At 35.9% G+C, this 20,676-nt stretch overlaps 1 protein-coding gene across 2 annotated transcripts; it reads right to left on the bottom strand.

The window, feature by feature from the left end:
- Nucleotides 1–200: 200 nt before the first annotated feature.
- LOC127092108 (uncharacterized) lies at nucleotides 201–11,120 on the bottom strand. 2 transcript variants are annotated; one of them, XM_051030918.1, is made up of 16 exons: nucleotides 10,921–11,120; nucleotides 10,756–10,800; nucleotides 10,434–10,474; nucleotides 10,247–10,328; nucleotides 8,943–8,987; nucleotides 8,166–8,222; nucleotides 7,416–7,475; nucleotides 7,195–7,322; nucleotides 5,580–5,838; nucleotides 5,421–5,487; nucleotides 4,832–4,902; nucleotides 4,666–4,755; nucleotides 2,671–2,779; nucleotides 1,787–1,878; nucleotides 1,008–1,113; nucleotides 201–581 (listed from the first exon to the last, which is right to left on the bottom strand). In XM_051030918.1, the coding sequence occupies exons 1-16, from the start codon at nucleotides 11,041–11,043 to the stop codon at nucleotides 469–471; spliced, it is 1,488 nt and encodes a 495-aa protein (XP_050886875.1). In that variant the 5' UTR covers nucleotides 11,044–11,120; the 3' UTR covers nucleotides 201–468. The 2 variants fall into 2 exon arrangements, with proteins under 2 accessions (XP_050886875.1, XP_050886877.1); XM_051030920.1 differs by lacking the exons at nucleotides 10,247–10,328; nucleotides 10,434–10,474; nucleotides 10,756–10,800; nucleotides 10,921–11,120 and adding an exon at nucleotides 9,519–9,719.
- Nucleotides 11,121–20,676: the final 9,556 nt, after the last annotated feature.

Genomic DNA, 20,676 nt, shown 5'->3' with positions numbered 1-20,676 from the left:
GATTTTGAGTTTAACATCAAATAAAAATGAGTTTGGTAAAAGTGGTAATTGATTTTTGACTTTTAAAAAACAAAAAAGTGAGTTTACCAAACTCTTGAAATCGGAGAGAAGCACAGAATAAAAGGAGGGAAGCTAAATAAACAGCATCAAGTACAGCAAAAACCAGGAGTAACCAAGGAACTTTTTTAAGACATGATAACTAAATCAGAAAGGGTGACCAAAATTTTTCCTCAATATATTATCATACAATATGCTACCATAAAAAAGAAGAAAAACAAAAATCAATGGTAACGGTATCGTAACAATCATAACTAAAACAAGTCATTAAACAAGACAGCAAGCATTTCCTTTCTCTCTATGTTTCCTAGCTACTAAAGGCACAACAATTCTTCCTTCAGATATGTTTTTCCTTCCTTGTATTGGATTGGCATTGACAAGAGAGGAAAGAAATATGAGTTCAGAAGATGTTCACTCAATCTTACTAGTGTTTGTTGATTCGTATGCGGCATCCGCAGAAGAGGTGTCAATATCATTCAGACCCAGTTCTTCATTTTGTTCCCATGACCTCTCATACTCTTCAACTGGATAGATACCATGCCAATAACAATGTCAATAATAACATGAATATATTCTCAGATGAAAATCTATGCAAGCAACCAGGTGTAGATAAAATACCAATAATACTAAACTATTCAGAGTTACAATTGCAAATATTAATCGTTAACATGCTGTACAAGTGTGTTTCTTTCCTGGCAGTACACTGGATTCCCAACTAACTTCTAATTAATTAGATTGAATCAAAATATGACAATTTCTTTTACCGCTGCGAAGAAAATATTGTTTTACTAATAATGAGGGCACCAGGAATGATATGATCCTCAGGTATGTGATCAATAAAAGGTTGAAACCATCAAAACAAAAATTCACAATTTCAATATAAACTTGAAAAATGGCAAGTTGGCAACTGCATCTAATATTAACTTAATCTTTTATTAGAAAAAACTTACATGTTAATTGATTGTCGTCTTTTAGATCATCTGTTGCTGGTGCTACAAAAGAATTAGCCAGTGCATCATCAAGAATTAGAGTCCAAGCTTCTTCCAAGCTAAGAAGCTGCATATATAGAAAAGATGCTAAGTCATAAAGTTTTCAATGACAGGAAGATCTAAGTTTTTAATTTCAGATAGCATTGCATAGAACCGACTCCCTAAAACGCTATAGCGCTATAGCAGGATAGCCGTTATTGCTAAGACTAAAAGCTAATTTAAAAATTAATCGTAAATACTCAAAAATAGAATATCACACAATTAAAGAGATCAACATACTTAGAAGATAAAGAAAGCACAAAAGAAGAATAAAACTGAACTAGAAGTAGGAAAAAGAACAAAATGATTAATATTGTATGTAAGCAAGAACATAACATTACTCCTCAAAGGGTTGGGATTGAAAATTATACCCTTAAAAATGACAAAACAGTTTAAAAAACAAAATATGAGGAATTTATCCCAGTAAATCAAATATCGGACACAATGGCGGCTGTGGTAGCAGTTTGGGGCCGCAAAAAGTGGCCGCTACAACCACTGGTGCTGACAGCGGCTTGCGGGCAAAAGCATCGCGCTGAACCCTACTATCGCAAAGGTATTCCACTATAGAGCGCTATTGACAACATAGAGAAAGATATTTGATAGTATGACAAGGTATTCCGCTATAGAGAAGGAGAAGAGAGACAAAAGTAGAGATACATACAAGAAAATTTTAGGCTGACTCTCATATAGTTATGTCCTACCTTGTTTAGCCTTGCTTGAAAGTCTAGCCACTTGCTTCTTTTATGTTCATCAAGACTATCTCCAAGACTAAACCCATGGACATTTTTAAGGCCTGTACATGTAAATCAAATCAATAATATCCTAACAGTCATGCAAAGATATATGGATTATATTACAATAAATCACAGAAGAATCTGGAAAAACATGAACATGTGAATCACAGAACAATTAAAATTCATCGTTAGAATGACTGTGTTTTACAAGGCTTCTCCCAGTTCCAAACACTTGCAATTTGCAAACTCAAAATACACTATCCACAATAGATCCAAAATAGGTGGTCTATCTTTTGGCCTGCCATGACGGATACTTAGTAGCACTGCCTTTATAAAAGGCTTTTCCAACATATTAGTTGTAGGCTATTGGATTGAAAGAAATGATTTTTAAGCCTAATTAATCTATAGGTCCTTAAACTATTAAAAAAATTCAAACTGATCTCTTAACTTATTATTATTTTTTAATTCATGGATCTATTTAAAAAATCCACAAATATTGAGGACCTCTAGAGTAATTAAACATGATATTTTGAGTGATAAAACTTGAAAAGTCTTGATTGCTTTGTATAAGTGGTATCAACAGTGTATGTTTTAATAGCATGATAAGCCAAGCACTTAGGGAACCCTCCTTTAAAAATTAGCTATCAAGGGGGAAGAACCAAGTCACTTAATACTTCACTGATCATTTCATACTACCCGATGCAGGACTTGGACACCCTATAATTCCGAAGTTTGTACCATTGGCACTACTATTTGTCCTTTACTTTACAATTCCACAAAAATTACTTTGAATTTTGTCACCATAGGAGGCAACATCTAGATGTTTAGAGAGAAAGAGGTAGCGTACTTACTCTCACTGATTTGTGTAATTAAACCTTCAACAGTTGTAACAAGTCCTCCCATGGTGCCGCTTGCCAGCTCCAAGTCAAGTTCAGGGACTTGTACACTTGCAGTATCAGACTATTCAGACCAAATTAATTCAGTCAACGTATATAGCATAACATGTAAGAAGAAATATAAACCAAAGTTGTAAGTATCAGGGGAACAAAACAAATGCTGAGAGAAAAAACACACCATCACAACATTTTTAAAGGTTTGACTTCACCATAAAGACCTGAGTGTTATCACAATTTTTAGTATATCACTGAAAACAAAGCCCTTAGATGATAAGGTATGATTAATACTATTACTCCCTCTATTTCAAAATGACTATTGTTTAAAGTTTTTGCACAAAGATTAAGGAATGCAATAATATTGTCATAAGACATTACACTTTTACTAAATTAACCTTATTAATGTGTTAGAAGTAATGTACAGAGTAATAATAATTAAAGGATACAATTGGAAAAACATCAACCATTTCTACGTTGAAAAGTGTAAATGACATTCATTTTGAAACAAATTTATTTTGCTAAAACGATAGTCATTTTGAAACGGAGGAAATATTTTATAATATCTTGATCTCGAATTATGTCTTAGAATTGTTTTCATACTTCTTAATTATTATCACGATTTTTTGCCCTACAAGATTGGAACTCGGAGTCAAGTATTAGTATGAATAAGAGTTATTACTCAGCCTTTTGTATGGTAATTATACAACCATAATCACAAATAAAAGTCTCTATTCTTTCTCCATTGTCAAGTTCCCTGAAGTCTAAATTTGTTATGACTGTATCATCATCTCCATATACTTCTTTTGTCATCTGTACAAAAATTCCAAGGGTTCCTTCTCTGTCAGTTTAATTTCTGTCACCTCCGTGTCATCCCTTCCAATATTCAAACACTTTCCCAGCCTCTGACGCCATGGTCTGAGGTCATTGGAGAAACTTCTGACAAGGCCACCACCAACTACGACCTCGCAACCCCAACTGTCAGATTGTATAGTTTGATCATACATTTTTATAGAGTATAGTAAGGTTTAGTTTGGTGAGGAGTGTTGAATTCTGTGAAAAATGTCTTATAATATCATGATGTCTTAGAGCATCCTATACAATCTCTTAAGATTAACTTTCATATTTTAGTTGTAGTCGAGATATGTTTCGATATTTGATAACAATTGGAAGTTCAGGGTTACCCTATTTGATAAGAATTAGGAGTTTAGTGTTATACTAAGGATTAGGCATTAACCTTTTGTCATGACTATCATACCATAATCATAGTCAGAAATCTTTTTTCTTCTTCTGTCCTTTCTTATCTTAAGCTCTAACTTCATCCTAATGACAACAATGTAGCACAAAGCACCATGATGAAATGAACATTTCAGACTGTTAAGAGTCCCACATTGGACAATATAAGGCCTGAACATGTGCTTGTAAGTGGGGGCAATCCTCACCCTACTAGCCGGTTTTGTAGGGTTGAGTTAGGCCCAACCACATTTCTTAATACAGACAATGATAACCGTATCAATTTGTTAAGTTGATTGTAAAAAGATGGTATAGTTTCACCCCAGTGTAGAACCAAAATTACAATTTCAAAACGGCATTTAGGAAGAGTCTGCATGAACTTTTCTAAGGTTCCATCGAAATGAAAAAATAATGCCATAGCCAACATAGCTTCTCCTCTATTAGTGTTCCTAATTTGGAGTAACTGTTACACGTTTGAATAAATAATGCCACAGGTCCACTGAATGGTTATATACAGAGAATCAACTATTATATTAAAAAACATACAGATGTCCACTAAAATAAACAAATTAAATTAAGAATATATTATACAAATAGAAATACCGGATAGATGAGCATGTTAGTACCCGTTTTTCCTCTAGCGTATATAAACTACACAAACTGCAGGTTGAGAGCTTGAGAATTGTCAAAATTTAGATATAAAAGATATAAAAGAAAACAAACCTTAATCACATCTCGGCTCAGGTCCTTAATATTTTTCACATAAAGAGTAATTTTTTTTCCTTTTTCAGGAATTCGTCCACCTGGTTTCAACTGCATGAAAAAGAGAAACAATTATACCAGTCCCGGCCCTAAAATGAGAGAACTACGCACAGAAATCAACAAATACCTCAGAGTTTCGGTAACCACAAGCATCACATGTAGATGCCATAACGATTACTTCTTGAAAATATGGAATATCTGTTTATTGTTAAGCTCAATAAAGTGTATAAATGAATTAGTGAAACACACAGTTCATGCTGGCTCTGCTAACACTACAATGCAAAATTGGCATTAGATTGCAGAATCTTTAAGTGAGTAGTTATTGACAAAGGAAAGGTTTGGCTCCTCCAAAGTGAGGGGTGCACTTATAACACCATTAATTAGATATCAGTGGAATTTGTGTAAACAACTTCTGATTTCATTATCCATGTGCATATATTTTATCACAATATTAATTGTTGAATTCAGTTAATGGTTAAAAGAGTAAATAAGGTAATTGTACTTTAAGCAAAATTAGTATTACATGATTATAGTTTTCCCTCCTCAAACCTCGTAATCTCTTGCATATACAGAATATGAACCCTTAAGCCAATCATTTGAAATTTAATTGCCATTGCTGCTAAAAGCCTAAAACATACAGAAAACCCTTCAATATAAATGTAAAAAATGCAGGTGAGGAGTATCCAAATGGCAGTATGAGACATGGTAAAGGATACTAGTGACAAACATTCGAGTTTCACACTTAGCGGTACAAGTTCCACAGGTTGACGGGAAAGTCATCACCTGTCAAGAGCAATAAGCAATATGAAACTGAATGGTCGAACAACAAGAAAAGATCAACCTCAAGTAGTACAGTACATTTCAGCATAATATACCTCTTCTGGTGCACTGTATCGAAATAAGGCATCTGCGATTTCTGCACTATTACTTTGTGCAATAGCTCGTTGACCAGCTGCTGCCCCAACTGACCCATGAGGTTGCCTCCTCGTTCTCCCAGAAGCCGCTGCTTCTCCACTTTCCAGCACTTCATCACGAGTTCCTTCATTTTGTGCAGAATATCCCAACAATGCTTGTTGCTCAGGTGTTCGCTCATAAAACTTGATAGTGAGTGAAGGATCAGATGATGGTGCAAACCTATTCACATAAAATTTAATCCATTTAAATATAATAGAAGTACTTACAAGGTTTGGCTAATATTAACAAGTCCCATTTAAATACAGGTGCCATACTGTTTCACCAACAGAGACGGACTTTTGTCTAAACTGATTTCCAATAAAAGATAACAAAATGCAGTAGATTTGAAACAAAATGTAGAGCAATCCAAACTTCATCAAGCCCCACTAAAACCAACTTAAAGAGCGTGATTTTAACATAATTAAGTTTCTTACTATGAAGCAGGGACTCCGACACAGATACCGGGACACGACACGGACACTCCGACTCCAATAATTTCGAAAATCTAGGACACCGCTACATATATGATAGTATTTGACCTTCATTTATCCATCTATTATTTAAAATATTAATAATATTCTTAATAAACCTAACATCTTTAATCCTTCATTGATAACATTGCTACAATACATATTTAATCTTTTTAGATGGGTGTGAGAACTGTCCAAAAAAATGTATAAGGTGTGTTAAGCAAAGAAAAAAACAATTTTTTGAACACTTGTCTGAATTGTCGAACACATGTTGGATGAGAGTCATATGGGTGTCGGACTACGTTTCGAAAAGTGTCGAAGCAGAGAAAAAAACCTAATTTTTTTGGACACTTGTCTTCTGACATGTGTCGTACGGGTGTCATACAAATGTCAGACACCAACGCGTATTGGACACTGCGACATGCCTACTCCTGGAGGTGTATGTGCTTCATAGGTTTCTTAATATTTTTAAGATCCGATGTGAAATTATGCTTTCTTTTCTTTAGAAGGATATATTACTCCTATGTAAAATATCCTTCATAGAATGTCCTCTCCTTTCATAGTCTCTAAATTGTCTACTAAACTGCATAGAAAATTACGAGACTTCCTTTAGTCGTGAATTGGGTTATCTTGAGAAATCATCTTATCAATTAGGATATTATTTTGCAAGGTAGAGGCTTTTTTTGGCCTTCATACTATTGAACTGTTGAAGGCATGCTAGAATATTCCCTTTAGTCTCCCAATGACCAAATGACTTTATGTAATCATAGTCTGAGACTAGCATTCACTTGTCTCTTGACTTCCCATATGCCTGACAGTTATGGGGTGAGCTTATTAGAGCTTTTGGTTAATATTCAGTTCTTCCAGTCAATAGTTTGGACCAGTTTTTCTAATGTCAATTTAGCCCCAAACTATTTCATGAAAGACCTTGGTGAAGAGCTATGATGTTTTCTGTTATTTGCCGTTGAAGGTCTTAAACTCTACTGAAATCTTTCCTTCTCAAAGAAAACTACTGCAATCACTCCCTCTCCAAAAAAAACACTTTCAACAACAGATAGCCACTTACGGATTTTCGATGTAACTGTTTCCCGCAGGATCATCAATAATAAACGTGAAGGAAGATTCTGCTGTGGCACAGGCTCGCAACTTCACCAGGAACTGATCTATTGCATCAGCTGTCTCTGGAGCAACTTTCTAGATGGCAAAGAACATAACAGTAAATTATTAAATTAAAAGAGAAACTTATATCAAACAATAATATAGGGTAAGGGTAGAAACAAATTATACTCTGCGTTCCTCTTGAAGGGCCTGAAGTTCATCAGCAGCTCGCATTAGTATCCCTTCAACCTATAATTAAACCAAAAAATAATATTGCAAATCATATGAGAACAAATTTTCAATTGGTAGAAAATATAACCTGACTTTGTCAAATTTGTGAGTACAAAACTCTTGACACTTGCAATTGACATTTCTAATATAAATTTATGGACATTATCCTTGCCACCAAATAGTGAGTGATAAATGGAAAACAAAGTTATGACATGATTGAGTCGAAACTACACCTTCAAACATCTACCCAAAACTATTCTCTTCACACTAACAAAAAATTAAAGAATATTAAATAACATGCTTATATCATTGGATTTAATTGATATATACTAGGTGTAAAAAAATTACACATGCATCCAACATCACTTTGTTATATTAATTCCTAAAATAACTTCACATTATCTACGTGGTGAAATGTTATTGGATGCATATGCAAAACATTCTTACTAATAGTACATAGTATCAAATTAACTCTTTTTACTTGAAATATGGTTTTTGATCAAATAAAAAGGACATGTGTGACATGTTTATTCACTACATAATTTTGCATAAGCTGAGTAACTTCAGCCCATGCAAGGCAAAATGAAGGCAAGTGTCAGGATGTTCACTGAGACATAAATGACAGAAGCTAACATAAAAGGAGAAATAGCAGACTCATCAATGCCGGGAGAGGGGAAAGATAGAAATAGAAATATGTAACAGATGTACCGTTGACAGACTACCACGCTGTGCCTCTGGTGGAATCTCAAATTCAAGTTCGGGTATCTGCAGTCATACACATAAGCAAGGTGCCTTTAAAATAAATACATTGTACTTGAACATTTTCAATAATAGAATGATATATATTAGTCATATTTTCAAACTCACAGGGAATCAATAGAGACAAATCTTATAAATTCAGAAATCTGGCTTCATGTTCATGCATGAGTAAAAAGTTGCATATGCAAATATCATGCAATCAGCTAATGAGACTTTAGGCAATACTGTCAGTGACAATACATAGTTTAGCATTTAAGAAAAAACATAAATAAAATCACAGTACGAGCATAATGTGGGACTTGAATAAAGAAAAAGTGACAGCATAAATAATATAGAAGGTGAGATAGATGTAAAATAAAGTATCAACAAAATGCTTGAACCCCTCGATGAATAAATAAATAACAAGAAACACAGAAAAAAAAATCAGCAGAAAATTTAAAAAATAAAGAGAACAGAGGACTGACAAAGCAAAATTGAGGTTTAATCAATACCAAAAGAAGGGTTTGTAGGACCAATAGCATGCTTGCACATGACATTGTCATCAAGAATAACAACAATCAGGTCTTATCACACTAATAAAGGTCAAATACATGCATGTTATGTCTCATTTCAACTACTGGCATGTGTCTAGGTCTCAAAGGAGACAAGAACCACTGTGTCAATTATAGAAAGGATTTTCATAGGCTAAACAAATGTAGAAAAAAAATTAAATACCAATTTTTGTACCTTAATGGTAGCAGATTCTGATTTTACCACTTGTCGATTGAACATCTGCATTCATTAAATTTGTTAATAAGGCATTCACATATTTAGCCAACTAGTTAGCAAAAAGCACTCACAAACTAAAATAAGAAACACGGATCTTATACAAGCACACATCAACAATTCAGGAGGCACTATTTCCGGTTACACCATCAATGCATGTGTTAATATGTAGAGTTTTGATTCCCAGACTTTTCCTAATTTGTGCACATCTTATATAAGCACGCGGCAATAATCCATGAGGCCCTATTTCTTGTTATACCATCAATGTAGATGTTAATATGTAGAATTTAGTCTCCCAGACTTTTCCTAATTTGTGCACAGTATACCTCAGTGTTTCACCATGTTCCATTAACTTCCATATTTCCATCTAATCTAAGACAAACGTGTCTATTATTTTTTATTCCAAAAATGCCTCCTAGATTTCAAATTACATTTAGAATTTGTGTTAGCTATTTCCATTCCAAAACCAAAAGCTGTAAGAGAAAGAGGAGAAAAATAATGGATACATTCTTTCCACCAATGAGATTATTGTCATACTTGGTTTCAGTGCTGTCGTGGGCGGAGGCCAAAAGTCTGCCATATAAACATGCCATTGCAACCTATGATGCCGCCATGACGCCCGTCTCTTCACAATTTGTTATGGCAGTTGTAGAAAAAACTGACACCATGGCCACCAGTTAACATCACCGCCAGTTCAATGAATGCACACAGAATGTGCAGTGTTGCCAATTATAAAAATTAACCTAAGGTGTTAGACCACCATATGTCACAGAAAATTTTGATAATTTAAAAAAAAAAAATAGGTATAATATACAATTTATGTTATATGTTATATTTAGATACATGTCATGTGCATTATTATTGAAGAATTCATGTTGGTCTGGCAGTTGACTATCTTTTTCACAGACTAAGAAACATAACTAAAACCATGCTGGGATATTGGGGCACCTCCACCCAAATTAGTCTTGTATCTACTTCAATTAATAAGCCATGTTTTTTAATTCATCTAGTGATTATGTATGAAAAATCAGTCATGTATTAGGTCTGGCCATTGGTGGCCGGCACAGCATCTCATATACAGCAGCACCTGGCTGATAATAAAACCGTGCCGGGATGCTAGGAAGTCACTAGGGCACCCTCCACCCAATTAAGTCTAGTATCTACCTCAACTATTAAACCGAGTTTTTTAATTCATCCACTGGCTATGTATGTTTGCTTCAATTCATATAAATAATCAGGGGGAGTTAAATTTGAATGTACACAACCTTTTGTTCACCCGCTGGGATCTCTAACGAGTAACAACAACCACGTGGTTGAATTTCACCCGCAAACTGCACTTCATTGTTCCTAGCAGGTCAACAAAAACATAAAATAACATTAGGTTTCAAGGAAAAACATCGAATGCACAGAGTAGACACTACAAGATGAGGGTATAACTTAAGGGCGGCCTACCTCTCACCACAATGAGGACATTCAAAAGCCGACAATAAAATCTGCACAAAAGCAAAAGCATTGGATTAATTATATTCCTATTCCGATAAAACTACAAGCATGAGAAAAGAAGCAGATGAAAATAACTCTTAGAATTTTGGATTGGGTCTTATTCAACCATTCAAAACTAATGTGTCCCTGCAGCACAGTGGTATTGCAAAATCAGTTTGAACGGTAAGTTTTAATCAGACATTTACACTAGAAGCAAGTAATTTATAAAGAGAACAACAGAAGAAAAATGAAAACATCAGCATAAGGAGGACTGAAAAATAAGGATAGGTACCTTCCTGAAATTAGGAATTGAAGTAAACAAAAATCTTGTAGTTCCCTGAAAAACATGACATAAAAAGGTAAAGAGTTAAATAGTACTGATTTTCAGTTGTAGAACAAAAACAAAAACAAATTAAAAAAAGTAGAAGCAATGCATAATCGAGTAGAGAATCAATACATTTTGATGACAGCGCATGCAGAGGCTTTCGATGGCGTAAAGAGGTGCATCACCGGCTTCAGCAGAAACAGCTTCAACCACGGATCCAACATCCACAATTTGATCTCTGTTGTTCGCTTCCATTTTTTATTTGCTTTTGCCCCAAATTGAATACTCTACTGATGAGAATACTTTTGTGCCCTCTATGAAACTTGGAAATCAAAATCACATGATATTTATTCATATATATATATATATATATATATATATATATATATATATATATATATATATATTAAGTTTTATTTGCAATATGTAATATTCGCGTATTAAATTTTGTTTGAATTGAGAAAACTGCATTGTGATGTGACTTTATTCAACCGGTTTTTTTTAAAGAAAATCAATAATGTGAGTGACATAATTTAATTGTTAGGATTACTTAATTATAAAAAATCAAAATAGGTTACACCAAAATTAAATTTTGTCTTTATATATTATTACAGATATTCTTATAGATTGTTCAAAATCATAAAAAGATTTAGATAAAATAAGAAAAAAATATTTCTCACCGTTAATGAAGCAAATAAACATAAACATTAACAGAGACATTAAGTGACATTGTTGCTTAATAGGAAGGTCAACCATGGAATCGAAATCAGAAATATCTTTCGTTTCACCGCAAAACAAATTAAGTAAATTGTAGTAGTAAAAAATATAGTGTGATCTAGTGAGTGCACATCAAATGTGACATTGAAAAAGTATAGTTGAAAGATTAAACATAATAGATAAATACATGAGTTTGTGACAACAAAATTTCTTTAAAAACTATATTTTTGGTAAAATCCCTTTCTTCCCCCTCTACTTTTCCGTCTTTAATTAGCACTCTTGTTGCAGTCTGCGAAACACCTTTTGATAAAACAACATACAATTATCCATGACTGAAAATATATCGTGGAAGATAAATTTCGACATTTGGAATTATTTGTCCTTGTGATTTATTTATAGTGATTGCAAAACTTAGTTTGACAGAAAACTGTTTTCTAATAAGCACAAAAGGAAGTCTCACACCATTAGTGGTTTTGAGCTTAATTCTTGGCAAGAAAGCTCTTTTTCCAACGTTATGGCATATAAGTATTTCAACATCAAGCAAATTCATAAAAAAAAAAAACACAACATAATAATCTTGTCCCATTATAAAATCCAAATTTATGGTCTATGTTTCGCAACAACATCAGCGGAACCCCTATTTTTATCTTTAAATATGTGATGGTAAAGTACCAGGAGTAATTGTGTGTAAGTATTCCTACTGATATAGATTATGAGTATCATCCTCAACCTCATCAAAAGATAACAAAATATGTTCATCTCCATGGAACTTATTAATAATCATGGCATTTAACATATATACATCACAATTTTGTGGAGTAAGTATGGCTCTCTCCACCATATATGAAGCATCTCATTGTTTACCGTGAAAATTGGTAAATAGCCGTTGATCTTCCAAATTACTAGATTTGGTTACTTACATGATCGATCAGATTGATCCTAGGATATGTGCTAACTATTTTTAAAGGTGAGTTCTGATGAATATAAACACTTCGACGGTGTTCATATCAGCAATGGTTTGTTAAAAGATTTAATGAAAATATAAAGTGAAAGAGGGCAAAAAGAATGCTATAAATAAAAAATAAATGGCAGTAAAGATAAACTTTTGGGTAAAAGTGCAATTCTGAAAATAAAGAACTGATTAAATTACTTCAAGTAAAAACAATGGTGTAATATCAAACATATATTTCTCAATTTACTCTTTCTCTGCACACGGATACTTAGGTAAAATTGACAGATTTTGTACACACTTGAACACACGTCATCCTAACACTAAGACCTCTTATTTATACTAATTGAAGTAACCGCTTCTAACGGTCTTTCCACCAAATCGAGACAAGTGGCGTTTTACATGCATGTAACTACCCATTATGCTCCGCGTGTATTTTCAATAGTTAGATAAGAACAAAAGTTTCCTCCTTTATTTGAATTTGAATCCCTCGTCGAACCACAACTGGTGATGTCTCTGTCGAAAAACACCTTAAACTATCTAAAAATATGCCTAAGTCCACGCAACATCTTTACCCTTGTACCAAGGCATCTTCGACTAGAACTTCAAACGCACAATTTTGTCGAAACATCTTCACAGGAAACTTTATTCTCTTAATTTATATGGGCGTCGAAATTGGGAGCTAACAAATTGCCCCCCAAAAATGTCATTTTCGACATTTCGAAGAAAAAGACATTTTTTTAGAATATGGTTTGACGCCTTGAACAATTGTTGCATGTTACCAATGCCCCTAATGATACAAAAAACCTTTCAGTTTCTTGCCAGCTTGGCTTGTGACGTCAGCACCATTATTACCATTTTCCTAACATGTATTTTCAGCCCATATCCAAATCTTTTAATCATCATGTTTTCTAGACCCTAGGAGATCATGGGATTAAGCATTAATTGTAAAGGCAAAGAGTCAGACAACATACGATCGCAAGTTTCGATGATGACAAATGACCACGATGCACGTCTACAAACAAATGCAACACATTACCTATCGTATCCTTTCCTATGCTTATCTAAATCTGTTATAATTCTTAAAAACATATGTGGACAAAGTATGATCATGACGAAATGCATGAAAATCACAAAACACAAATTTTTGCAGATTTGAAGACTTTGAGTCGACCATAAGGGTCGGCGCATAGCTCACGGGTCAGCGCATAACTCAGACAAATTGGAGAATGGTCAGCGCATACGTGCTTGAGTCGACCATAAGGGTCGGCGCATACCTCACGGGTCAGCGCATAAAACCCTTGGGTCGACCACAGGTCGGCACATGGCATAGTGATGCTATCCACGGCTCAGCGCATGAAACCTTTGGGTCGACCATAGGGGTCGGCGCATTTCCCACGGGTCAGCGCACGCCGACCTATGGTCGACCGCTCGTGCGTAAACTCAGTTTTCTGAGTACTTTCCACTGTTTGAAAAGCTGTTATTTTTGGTTGGTTTTCCAGCTACTATAAATAGAAGTCAAAACAATTTTATCAAACAACATTTGTCAATTTGAATTCAAGTGTTCAAGGAAACAAGAAAGAGTGAAAAAGGTGTCAAGATTCATCATCTTCATCTTCAACATTTCACAACACATCAACTACACACAATCATCTTTGATGTGGTTCGTGATCGATTAAAGGTGATAAGGTTCGAAGCTGTGATTGGAGAATCCGGTTCGGGTTGAAGCTTGTGGCAGGTTCTTTCTTGAATAAAACCGTTAGGGTTTTGTCCTCCAATACCGGTTTGTGTTTGGGGTTTTTTGGACGAATTGCTTCATCAATATTCAGCTGAGCGAAGGTGATTGAGAAGAGGAAGTCTTCATCAGTCTAGTAGCGGATTCGATGATATTGAAGGGAAGGATTCGGGTTCGATTCGTTGTGGTTGAGATCAGCCGGGCCGAGGGTTTGAAGAACGGAAGATTCTTCAACAAAGGGGCTGGAATCGGAGGTCTAGCAACAACGATCGAAGGTCTTGATTCATCTTGAATCAAGGAGCAAGGATAGGAAGCATCATTCAACACATTGGGAGTTCTGTTGTTTACTTGCTTTGCAATCCTTGTATAAACGGTTAAATTTCACAGGTGATATCTAATTAAATCATCTCAATTCTAAGTTTAGAATTGAGGGCAGACGTACCCCGAAGCGAGGACGGCGGGGGAACTGCCTCATCAAATCTCTGTCTTCTTTGATTTTCTGCATAAGTGTTTTTCAGCTTAAAAATTAAGTGATTTTAGTTTAAGCAATTTTACCAAACATTGATATAAGTTGAGTAAGAGATTAAAAACTTTGTTTTTGTATCCAAAGTACAATAGTATATTGTACTAGATCAATTTGAATTACTTACTCAACACAAATATCACTTGGAGTGTTTATGCACGCCAAGTGTTTGAAAATTTGCCTAAACCAAAGTTGTCTTAAGTTTGTATCTTGTTTAATCTGGTATTTGGATCATTGGAACTAGGAATCCTAGTAAGTGAAACATATCATTGATTGTACAATTAGTGTAGTGATTTGTATTTCACTTTATCTCTAATCTATTAGCTTAACGCATATCCGGTTTTCCAATAACGGTTCGTTTTAGACTAAAATTTTCCTCGGCCGCTTCCGCACTTAAAACAATTTTTCAAAACCAATTTTAAATTGGTAGCGCCGACTCAAGTTTTTAATTGGGATCTATTCAACCCCCCCTTCTAGATCCGTGCCATAGTCTAACAAGTGGTATCAGGAGCTCCGGTTCACTCCGTGCTTCAAAATATAACTTTGATAGAAAATGGCTAACGAACCTAAAGGGGCTTATAATAGAGCTCCCGTTTTCAATGGTGAAAATTATAGTTATTGGAAAGATTGTATGCGGGTGCACATAAATTCCATAGATAGAAAAATATGGAACGTTATTCTCAATGGTCCAATTGAAATAACCATGACCAATGAGAACAATGAATTAGTGCCTAAGCCCGAAGCACAATGGACCGATGATGATGAAAAGAAATACAATTATGATTGGAAAGCCAAAAATATCCTAATCTCCTCACTAGGTGTAGATGAATACTATCGTGTATCCCATTGTCCTACTGCTAAGGCCATGTGGGATTCACTACCATTGCTGACATGCAAAAGAGATTCACTCATCTCATCAATCGATTACATTCACTTGGTAGGCCTGTTTCCAATGATATTGCTACTAATAAGATCTTAAGATGTCTTAACAGGGAATGGCAGCCGAAAGTGACCGCCATCAAAGAGGCAAATGATCTTACCACATTGGACTTGACAACATTGTTTGGTAAACTACAAGAGCACGAACAAGTTCTCTTGAGCCTGGAACAACACGAAAAGAAAGATAAGAAGGACAAAGCAAAGGTGAGTGAAAAGAAATCAATAGCTCTAAAGACTTCCTCCTCAAAGTCTCAAGCAAAAGAGCAAAGTGATTATTCATCGAGCGACGAAGAAGAAGAGGACAAGAGTGAAGATATGGGGTTGTTCGTTAAACGCTACAACCGTTACGTGAGAAAGAACGGCATCCAACATTCCGAGAAGAACTTGGTAAACTTCCAGAAACAATCTAGGTACTCCAAAACCGATGACTCAAAAGGAAAAATGACTAGAGGGTCGTGCTATAAGTGTGGAAAGCCGGGTCATTACAAACCGGACTGTCCGATGAACAAGAAGACAAGAAAAAGAATCATACAAATCACACAAGAAACCATCAAAGCCAAGGAGAGCATACATAGCTTGGGAGAGCGATAGCGACTCCTCCGATGATGAAAGTTCTAGTGATGAAGATGAAAATGAAAACCTATGTCTCTCTGCTCATCAAAAGAACAAAAAGAAACAGGTACGACATGCTAAATATGAAAAATCCTCTAGTATGTCTCATCATGAATTGCAAAATGCTTTTGACACTTTACACTGTGAAGCGAAAGAGGCCTTTAAAAGGCTTGCCTCAAATAAGAAAAAAAAATCACATTTGGAACATAAAATTCAACAATCCGAAAGGAAACTTGAGGCACTTAAAGCTTCTATAGTGGAAAGCACAAAAACAAGTTATGAGGACCTTAGAAGTAGAATGATGAACTTTGGGTGTGATACTTGTTACATTTGGCAAGGTGAAGTAAGAAACCTAAAGGCCAAACTTGACAAGGCTCTTGAGCCCAAGATTACTTTTGCTATCGACAAATCAAACTTTCGAAAAAGTATGGTTAATCCATATCAAAAATATAAATATGTTATAAAGGATGAAGATAGCAAAAGCAATCTAAATGTAAATTTCTCTTGTCTCTATTGTTGCAAGAAAGGCCACTCCATTGCTAAATGTAGATTTAGGAGATTTTTAGTTCCTAAAGGCATTTATCAATGGATGCCCAAATGCAACCATTTCGTTCCTCACCATTCAGGACCCAATAAGCCATTGGGTACCTTCTCTTGTTAATTATATTGCCATAGGTACAATGCCTCGAGACTACCGAGAGAAGATGGGTTCTCGACAGTGGATGCTCAAGGCACATGTCAGGAGACATATCTCTCTTCATTGACTTCGTGGCTAAGAAGAAGGGATATGTAACTTATGGTGACAACAACCGTGGAGCAATACTTGGTAAAGGTAGTGTAGGTAACCCCTCTTCTACTACTATTTCTGACGTATTGCTTGTCGAAGGTCTTAAACACAATATACTTAGCATCAGTCAATTATGTGACAAAGGATACAATGTATCATTTTCAAAAGATTGTTGCAAAATTGTACATAATGATGATAAGAAGAGTATGTTTAATGGCCTGCGTGTGAACAATGTCTATATGCTTGACTTAAATGAAGTATTGTTAACAAGTGACAAATGCCTTGTAACAATGAGTGAAGTTTCATGGTTATGGCATAGGCGTTTAGCACATGTTAACTTTGACTTACTAAACAAAGTAGTCTCAAAAGATCTAGTCCTAGGTCTTCCCAAAATTAAGTTCACCAAGGATCACCTTTGTGATGCTTGTCAAAAGGGGAAGCAAACGAGGATCTCATTTAAATCCAAAAATATCGTTTCAACAACGAGACCTCTCAAGCTTCTTCATATGGATTTATTTGGGCCATCTAGGATTAAAAGTCTAGGAGGAAACTATTACGGTTTCGTAATAGTGGACGACTTCTCTCGATTTTGTTGGACTATTTTTTTAGTAAGCAAGAGCGATACGTTCGCCGCCTTTGAAAGATTTGCTAAGCTTTCCCAAAATAAACTAAATACAAATATTGTTGCAATTAGAAGCGATCATGGGGGTGAGTTCGAAAATCACTTATTTGAAGAATATTGCGGTAACCATGGCATTGATCATAACTTCTCCGCTCCACGTACTCCTCAACAAAATGGGGTTGTGGAGCGTAAAAATCGAATTTTGGAAGAATTGGGAAGAACAATGATCAACGAAAGTGGCTTAACTAAATATTTTTGGGCCAACGCCATTAGTACGGCTTGTTATGTTCTGAATAGGGTGCTCATTCGCCCCATTCTAAACAAAACATCGTATGAACTTTTAAAAGGGCGAAAGCCAAATGTTTCTCACTTACATGTCTTTGGTTGCAAATGTTTTGTATTGAATAATGGAAAGGAAAACTTGGGAATATTCGATTCCAAGGCTGACGAAGGTATCTTCCTTGGATACTCTCAATCTAGCAAAGCATATAGAATATACAACAAACGATTACTTGCTGTAGAAGAGTCTGTACATGTCACTTTTGATGAATCCAATCCGAGAAACGTCGGAAAGGGTAGTGTTTTTCATGGTGCAGGTACATCTACCGAAGACATACTCAAAGGTGGCGAGCCTGGGATTGATCAACCCGACATAGTCAAAATTGAGGAGGACAAAGATGTACACCATGAGGAAACCGAGATAGTTCATCCGCCTTCAAACGATGATCTCCCTCAAGCTTGGAAGTCTTCCAAAGACCATCCAATCGACAACATTCTCGGAGATATCTCAAAGGGTGTAACAACTCGATCTAAGCTAAGTAATTTCCGTTATCACTTCGCTTTCGTTTCGCAAATAGAACCTAAAAACCCTAAAGAAGCCCTACTCGATGAACACTGGTTTTTGTCAATGCAGGAGGAACTTAATCAGTTCACCAGAAATGAGGTTTGGGACCTTGTCCCTCCTCCGCGAGATCATCGAGTAATCGGCACCCGATGGGTGTTTAGGAACAAGCTGGACGAAAACGGGGTAATAACCCGTAATAAGGCGCGTTTAGTCGCGCAAGGGTATAACCAAGAGGAAGGCATCGACTATGAGGAAACTTATGCGCCGGTTGCCCGACTCGAGGCTATACGCCTTCTCCTTGCTTTCGCCTGTGCGAAAGACTTTAAATTATTTCAAATGGATGTTAAGAGTGTGTTCCTTAACGGTCACATAAATGAAGAGGTTTATGTCGCACAACCTCCGGGTTTCGAATCCCATGAGTATCCTGATCATGTTTATAAACTGAAAAGGGCTTTGTATGGCCTCAAACAAGCTCCCAGAGCTTGGTATGAGAGACTAAGCAAATTCTTACTCGATCAAGGCTACTCAAGAGGAAAGGTTGACACAACCCTCTTCATTAAACGTCAAGGAAAGCACTTGATATTAGTGCAAATTTATGTAGATGATATCATATTTGGGTCTACTAACATGAATCTTGTGAGAGAGTTTTCAGACCTTATGCAGGGCGAATTCGAGATGAGTATGATGGGGGAGCTCACATACTTTCTCGGTCTGCAAATTAAACAGCTCAAAGAAGGAACTTTCGTGAGCCAGACAAAGTACTGTTTGGACCTTATCAAGAGATTTGACATGGCAAAAGCTAAGGCCATAGACACCCCCATGCATACTTGTATAAACTTGAACAAAGATGAAGACGGTAAGGAAGTAGATGTAAAACGGTATAGAGGTATGATTGGTTCACTCCTTTATCTTACTGCTTCTCGTCTCGATATTATGTTTAGCGTATGCATGTGCGCAAGATATCAATCATGTCCCAAGGAATCCCATTTAAAAGCCTTTAAACGAATACTTCGATACCTATCCGGTACTCCGAAGTATGGACTATGGTATTCCAAAGGTAATGATTGTTCATTGGTAGGCTTCTCCGATTCCGATTTTGCCAGTTGCAAATCGGATAGGAAAAGCACCAGTGGCACTTGTCACTTATTTTCAAACTCTTTGGTCAGTTGGCATAGCAAGAAACAAGTTTCAGTTGCTTTGTCAACCGCCGAAGCGGAATACGTTGCCGCCGGTAGTTGTTGTGCTCAAATCCTATGGATTAAGCAACAACTATTGGACTTTAACCTCAAACTTGAACGTATTCCTATTTTTTGTGACAATACAAGTGCCATTAACCTTACCAAGAATCCTGTGCTGCATTCTCGCACCAAACATATCGAAATTCGACACCACTTTCTTCGGGATCATGTAGAGAAAGGTGACATTGTATTTGAACATGTTAATATTGAAAATCAACTAGCGGACATTTTCACAAAGCCGCTAGCCACTGAACCTTTCTTTCATATTCGCCGAGAACTTGGTATTCTCGATATTTCGGAACGGGCACCATAATCTTCTGTTTTACCTTATTCCATATAAGATTATAATCTTGTACTTCTAACAAGTCAATGTTGTTGCAAGCACAAGTTTACTGTTCACCAAGTCACTCCGGCATCGAGGTGATATTGTTCCTCTCTCTCTCTCTCTGCAAAGTCTCATGGTTAAAATAGTTATACCTCATAATGATAGTGTATATATATATGCATGATGTATCTCTTTGGATGTTTATTGCTGCATGGCATGTTATTTATGCATCGAACCTGTCAACGCATGTGCAAAACTGTGAAAAATTGAAATTCTGACTGTATGAGTCGACCGCAGCAGGGCTATGGTCGACGCACGCTTAATATTTTCTGTATTTTCTCAAAAATAAAACAGTATGCGTCGACGCATGCAGGGCTATGATCGACGCATCGCTCGAAAATTTTGTTTTTCTGCAGAAAAATTTGAATCGTTTCATGCATCTACATTCAAAAACCATCATTAAGTGTGCATTTATATTCCATTACCTTTCAAACTACCCACTACCTTGTAACCTGCATCTACCTAGTGTCGTTTGTCCCTTGATCCTTCATCTTCCCAAAACCCTAACTTCTCCTCTACAAATAGGGAAAAACATCT

This window comes from Lathyrus oleraceus, chromosome 6 (genome assembly GCF_024323335.1).
Source record: "Lathyrus oleraceus cultivar Zhongwan6 chromosome 6, CAAS_Psat_ZW6_1.0, whole genome shotgun sequence".
NCBI lineage: Eukaryota > Viridiplantae > Streptophyta > Magnoliopsida > Fabales > Fabaceae > Lathyrus > Lathyrus oleraceus.
The sequence above is the reverse complement of the archived record's forward strand: the minus strand, read 5'-3'. Positions and strand labels throughout refer to the sequence as shown.

Coding starts and splice junctions, on each gene's coding strand:
- LOC127092108 (XM_051030918.1), bottom strand. CDS start 11,043: ATGGAAGCGAACAACAGAGATCAAATTGTGGATGTTGGATCCGTGGTT. Junction 10,801..10,920: donor GCATGCGCTGTCATCAAAAT/GTATTGATTCTC, acceptor CATGTTTTTCAG/GGAACTACAAGATTTTTGTT. Junction 582..1,007: donor AGACGACAATCAATTAACAT/GTAAGTTTTTTC, acceptor GTATCTATCCAG/TTGAAGAGTATGAGAGGTCA.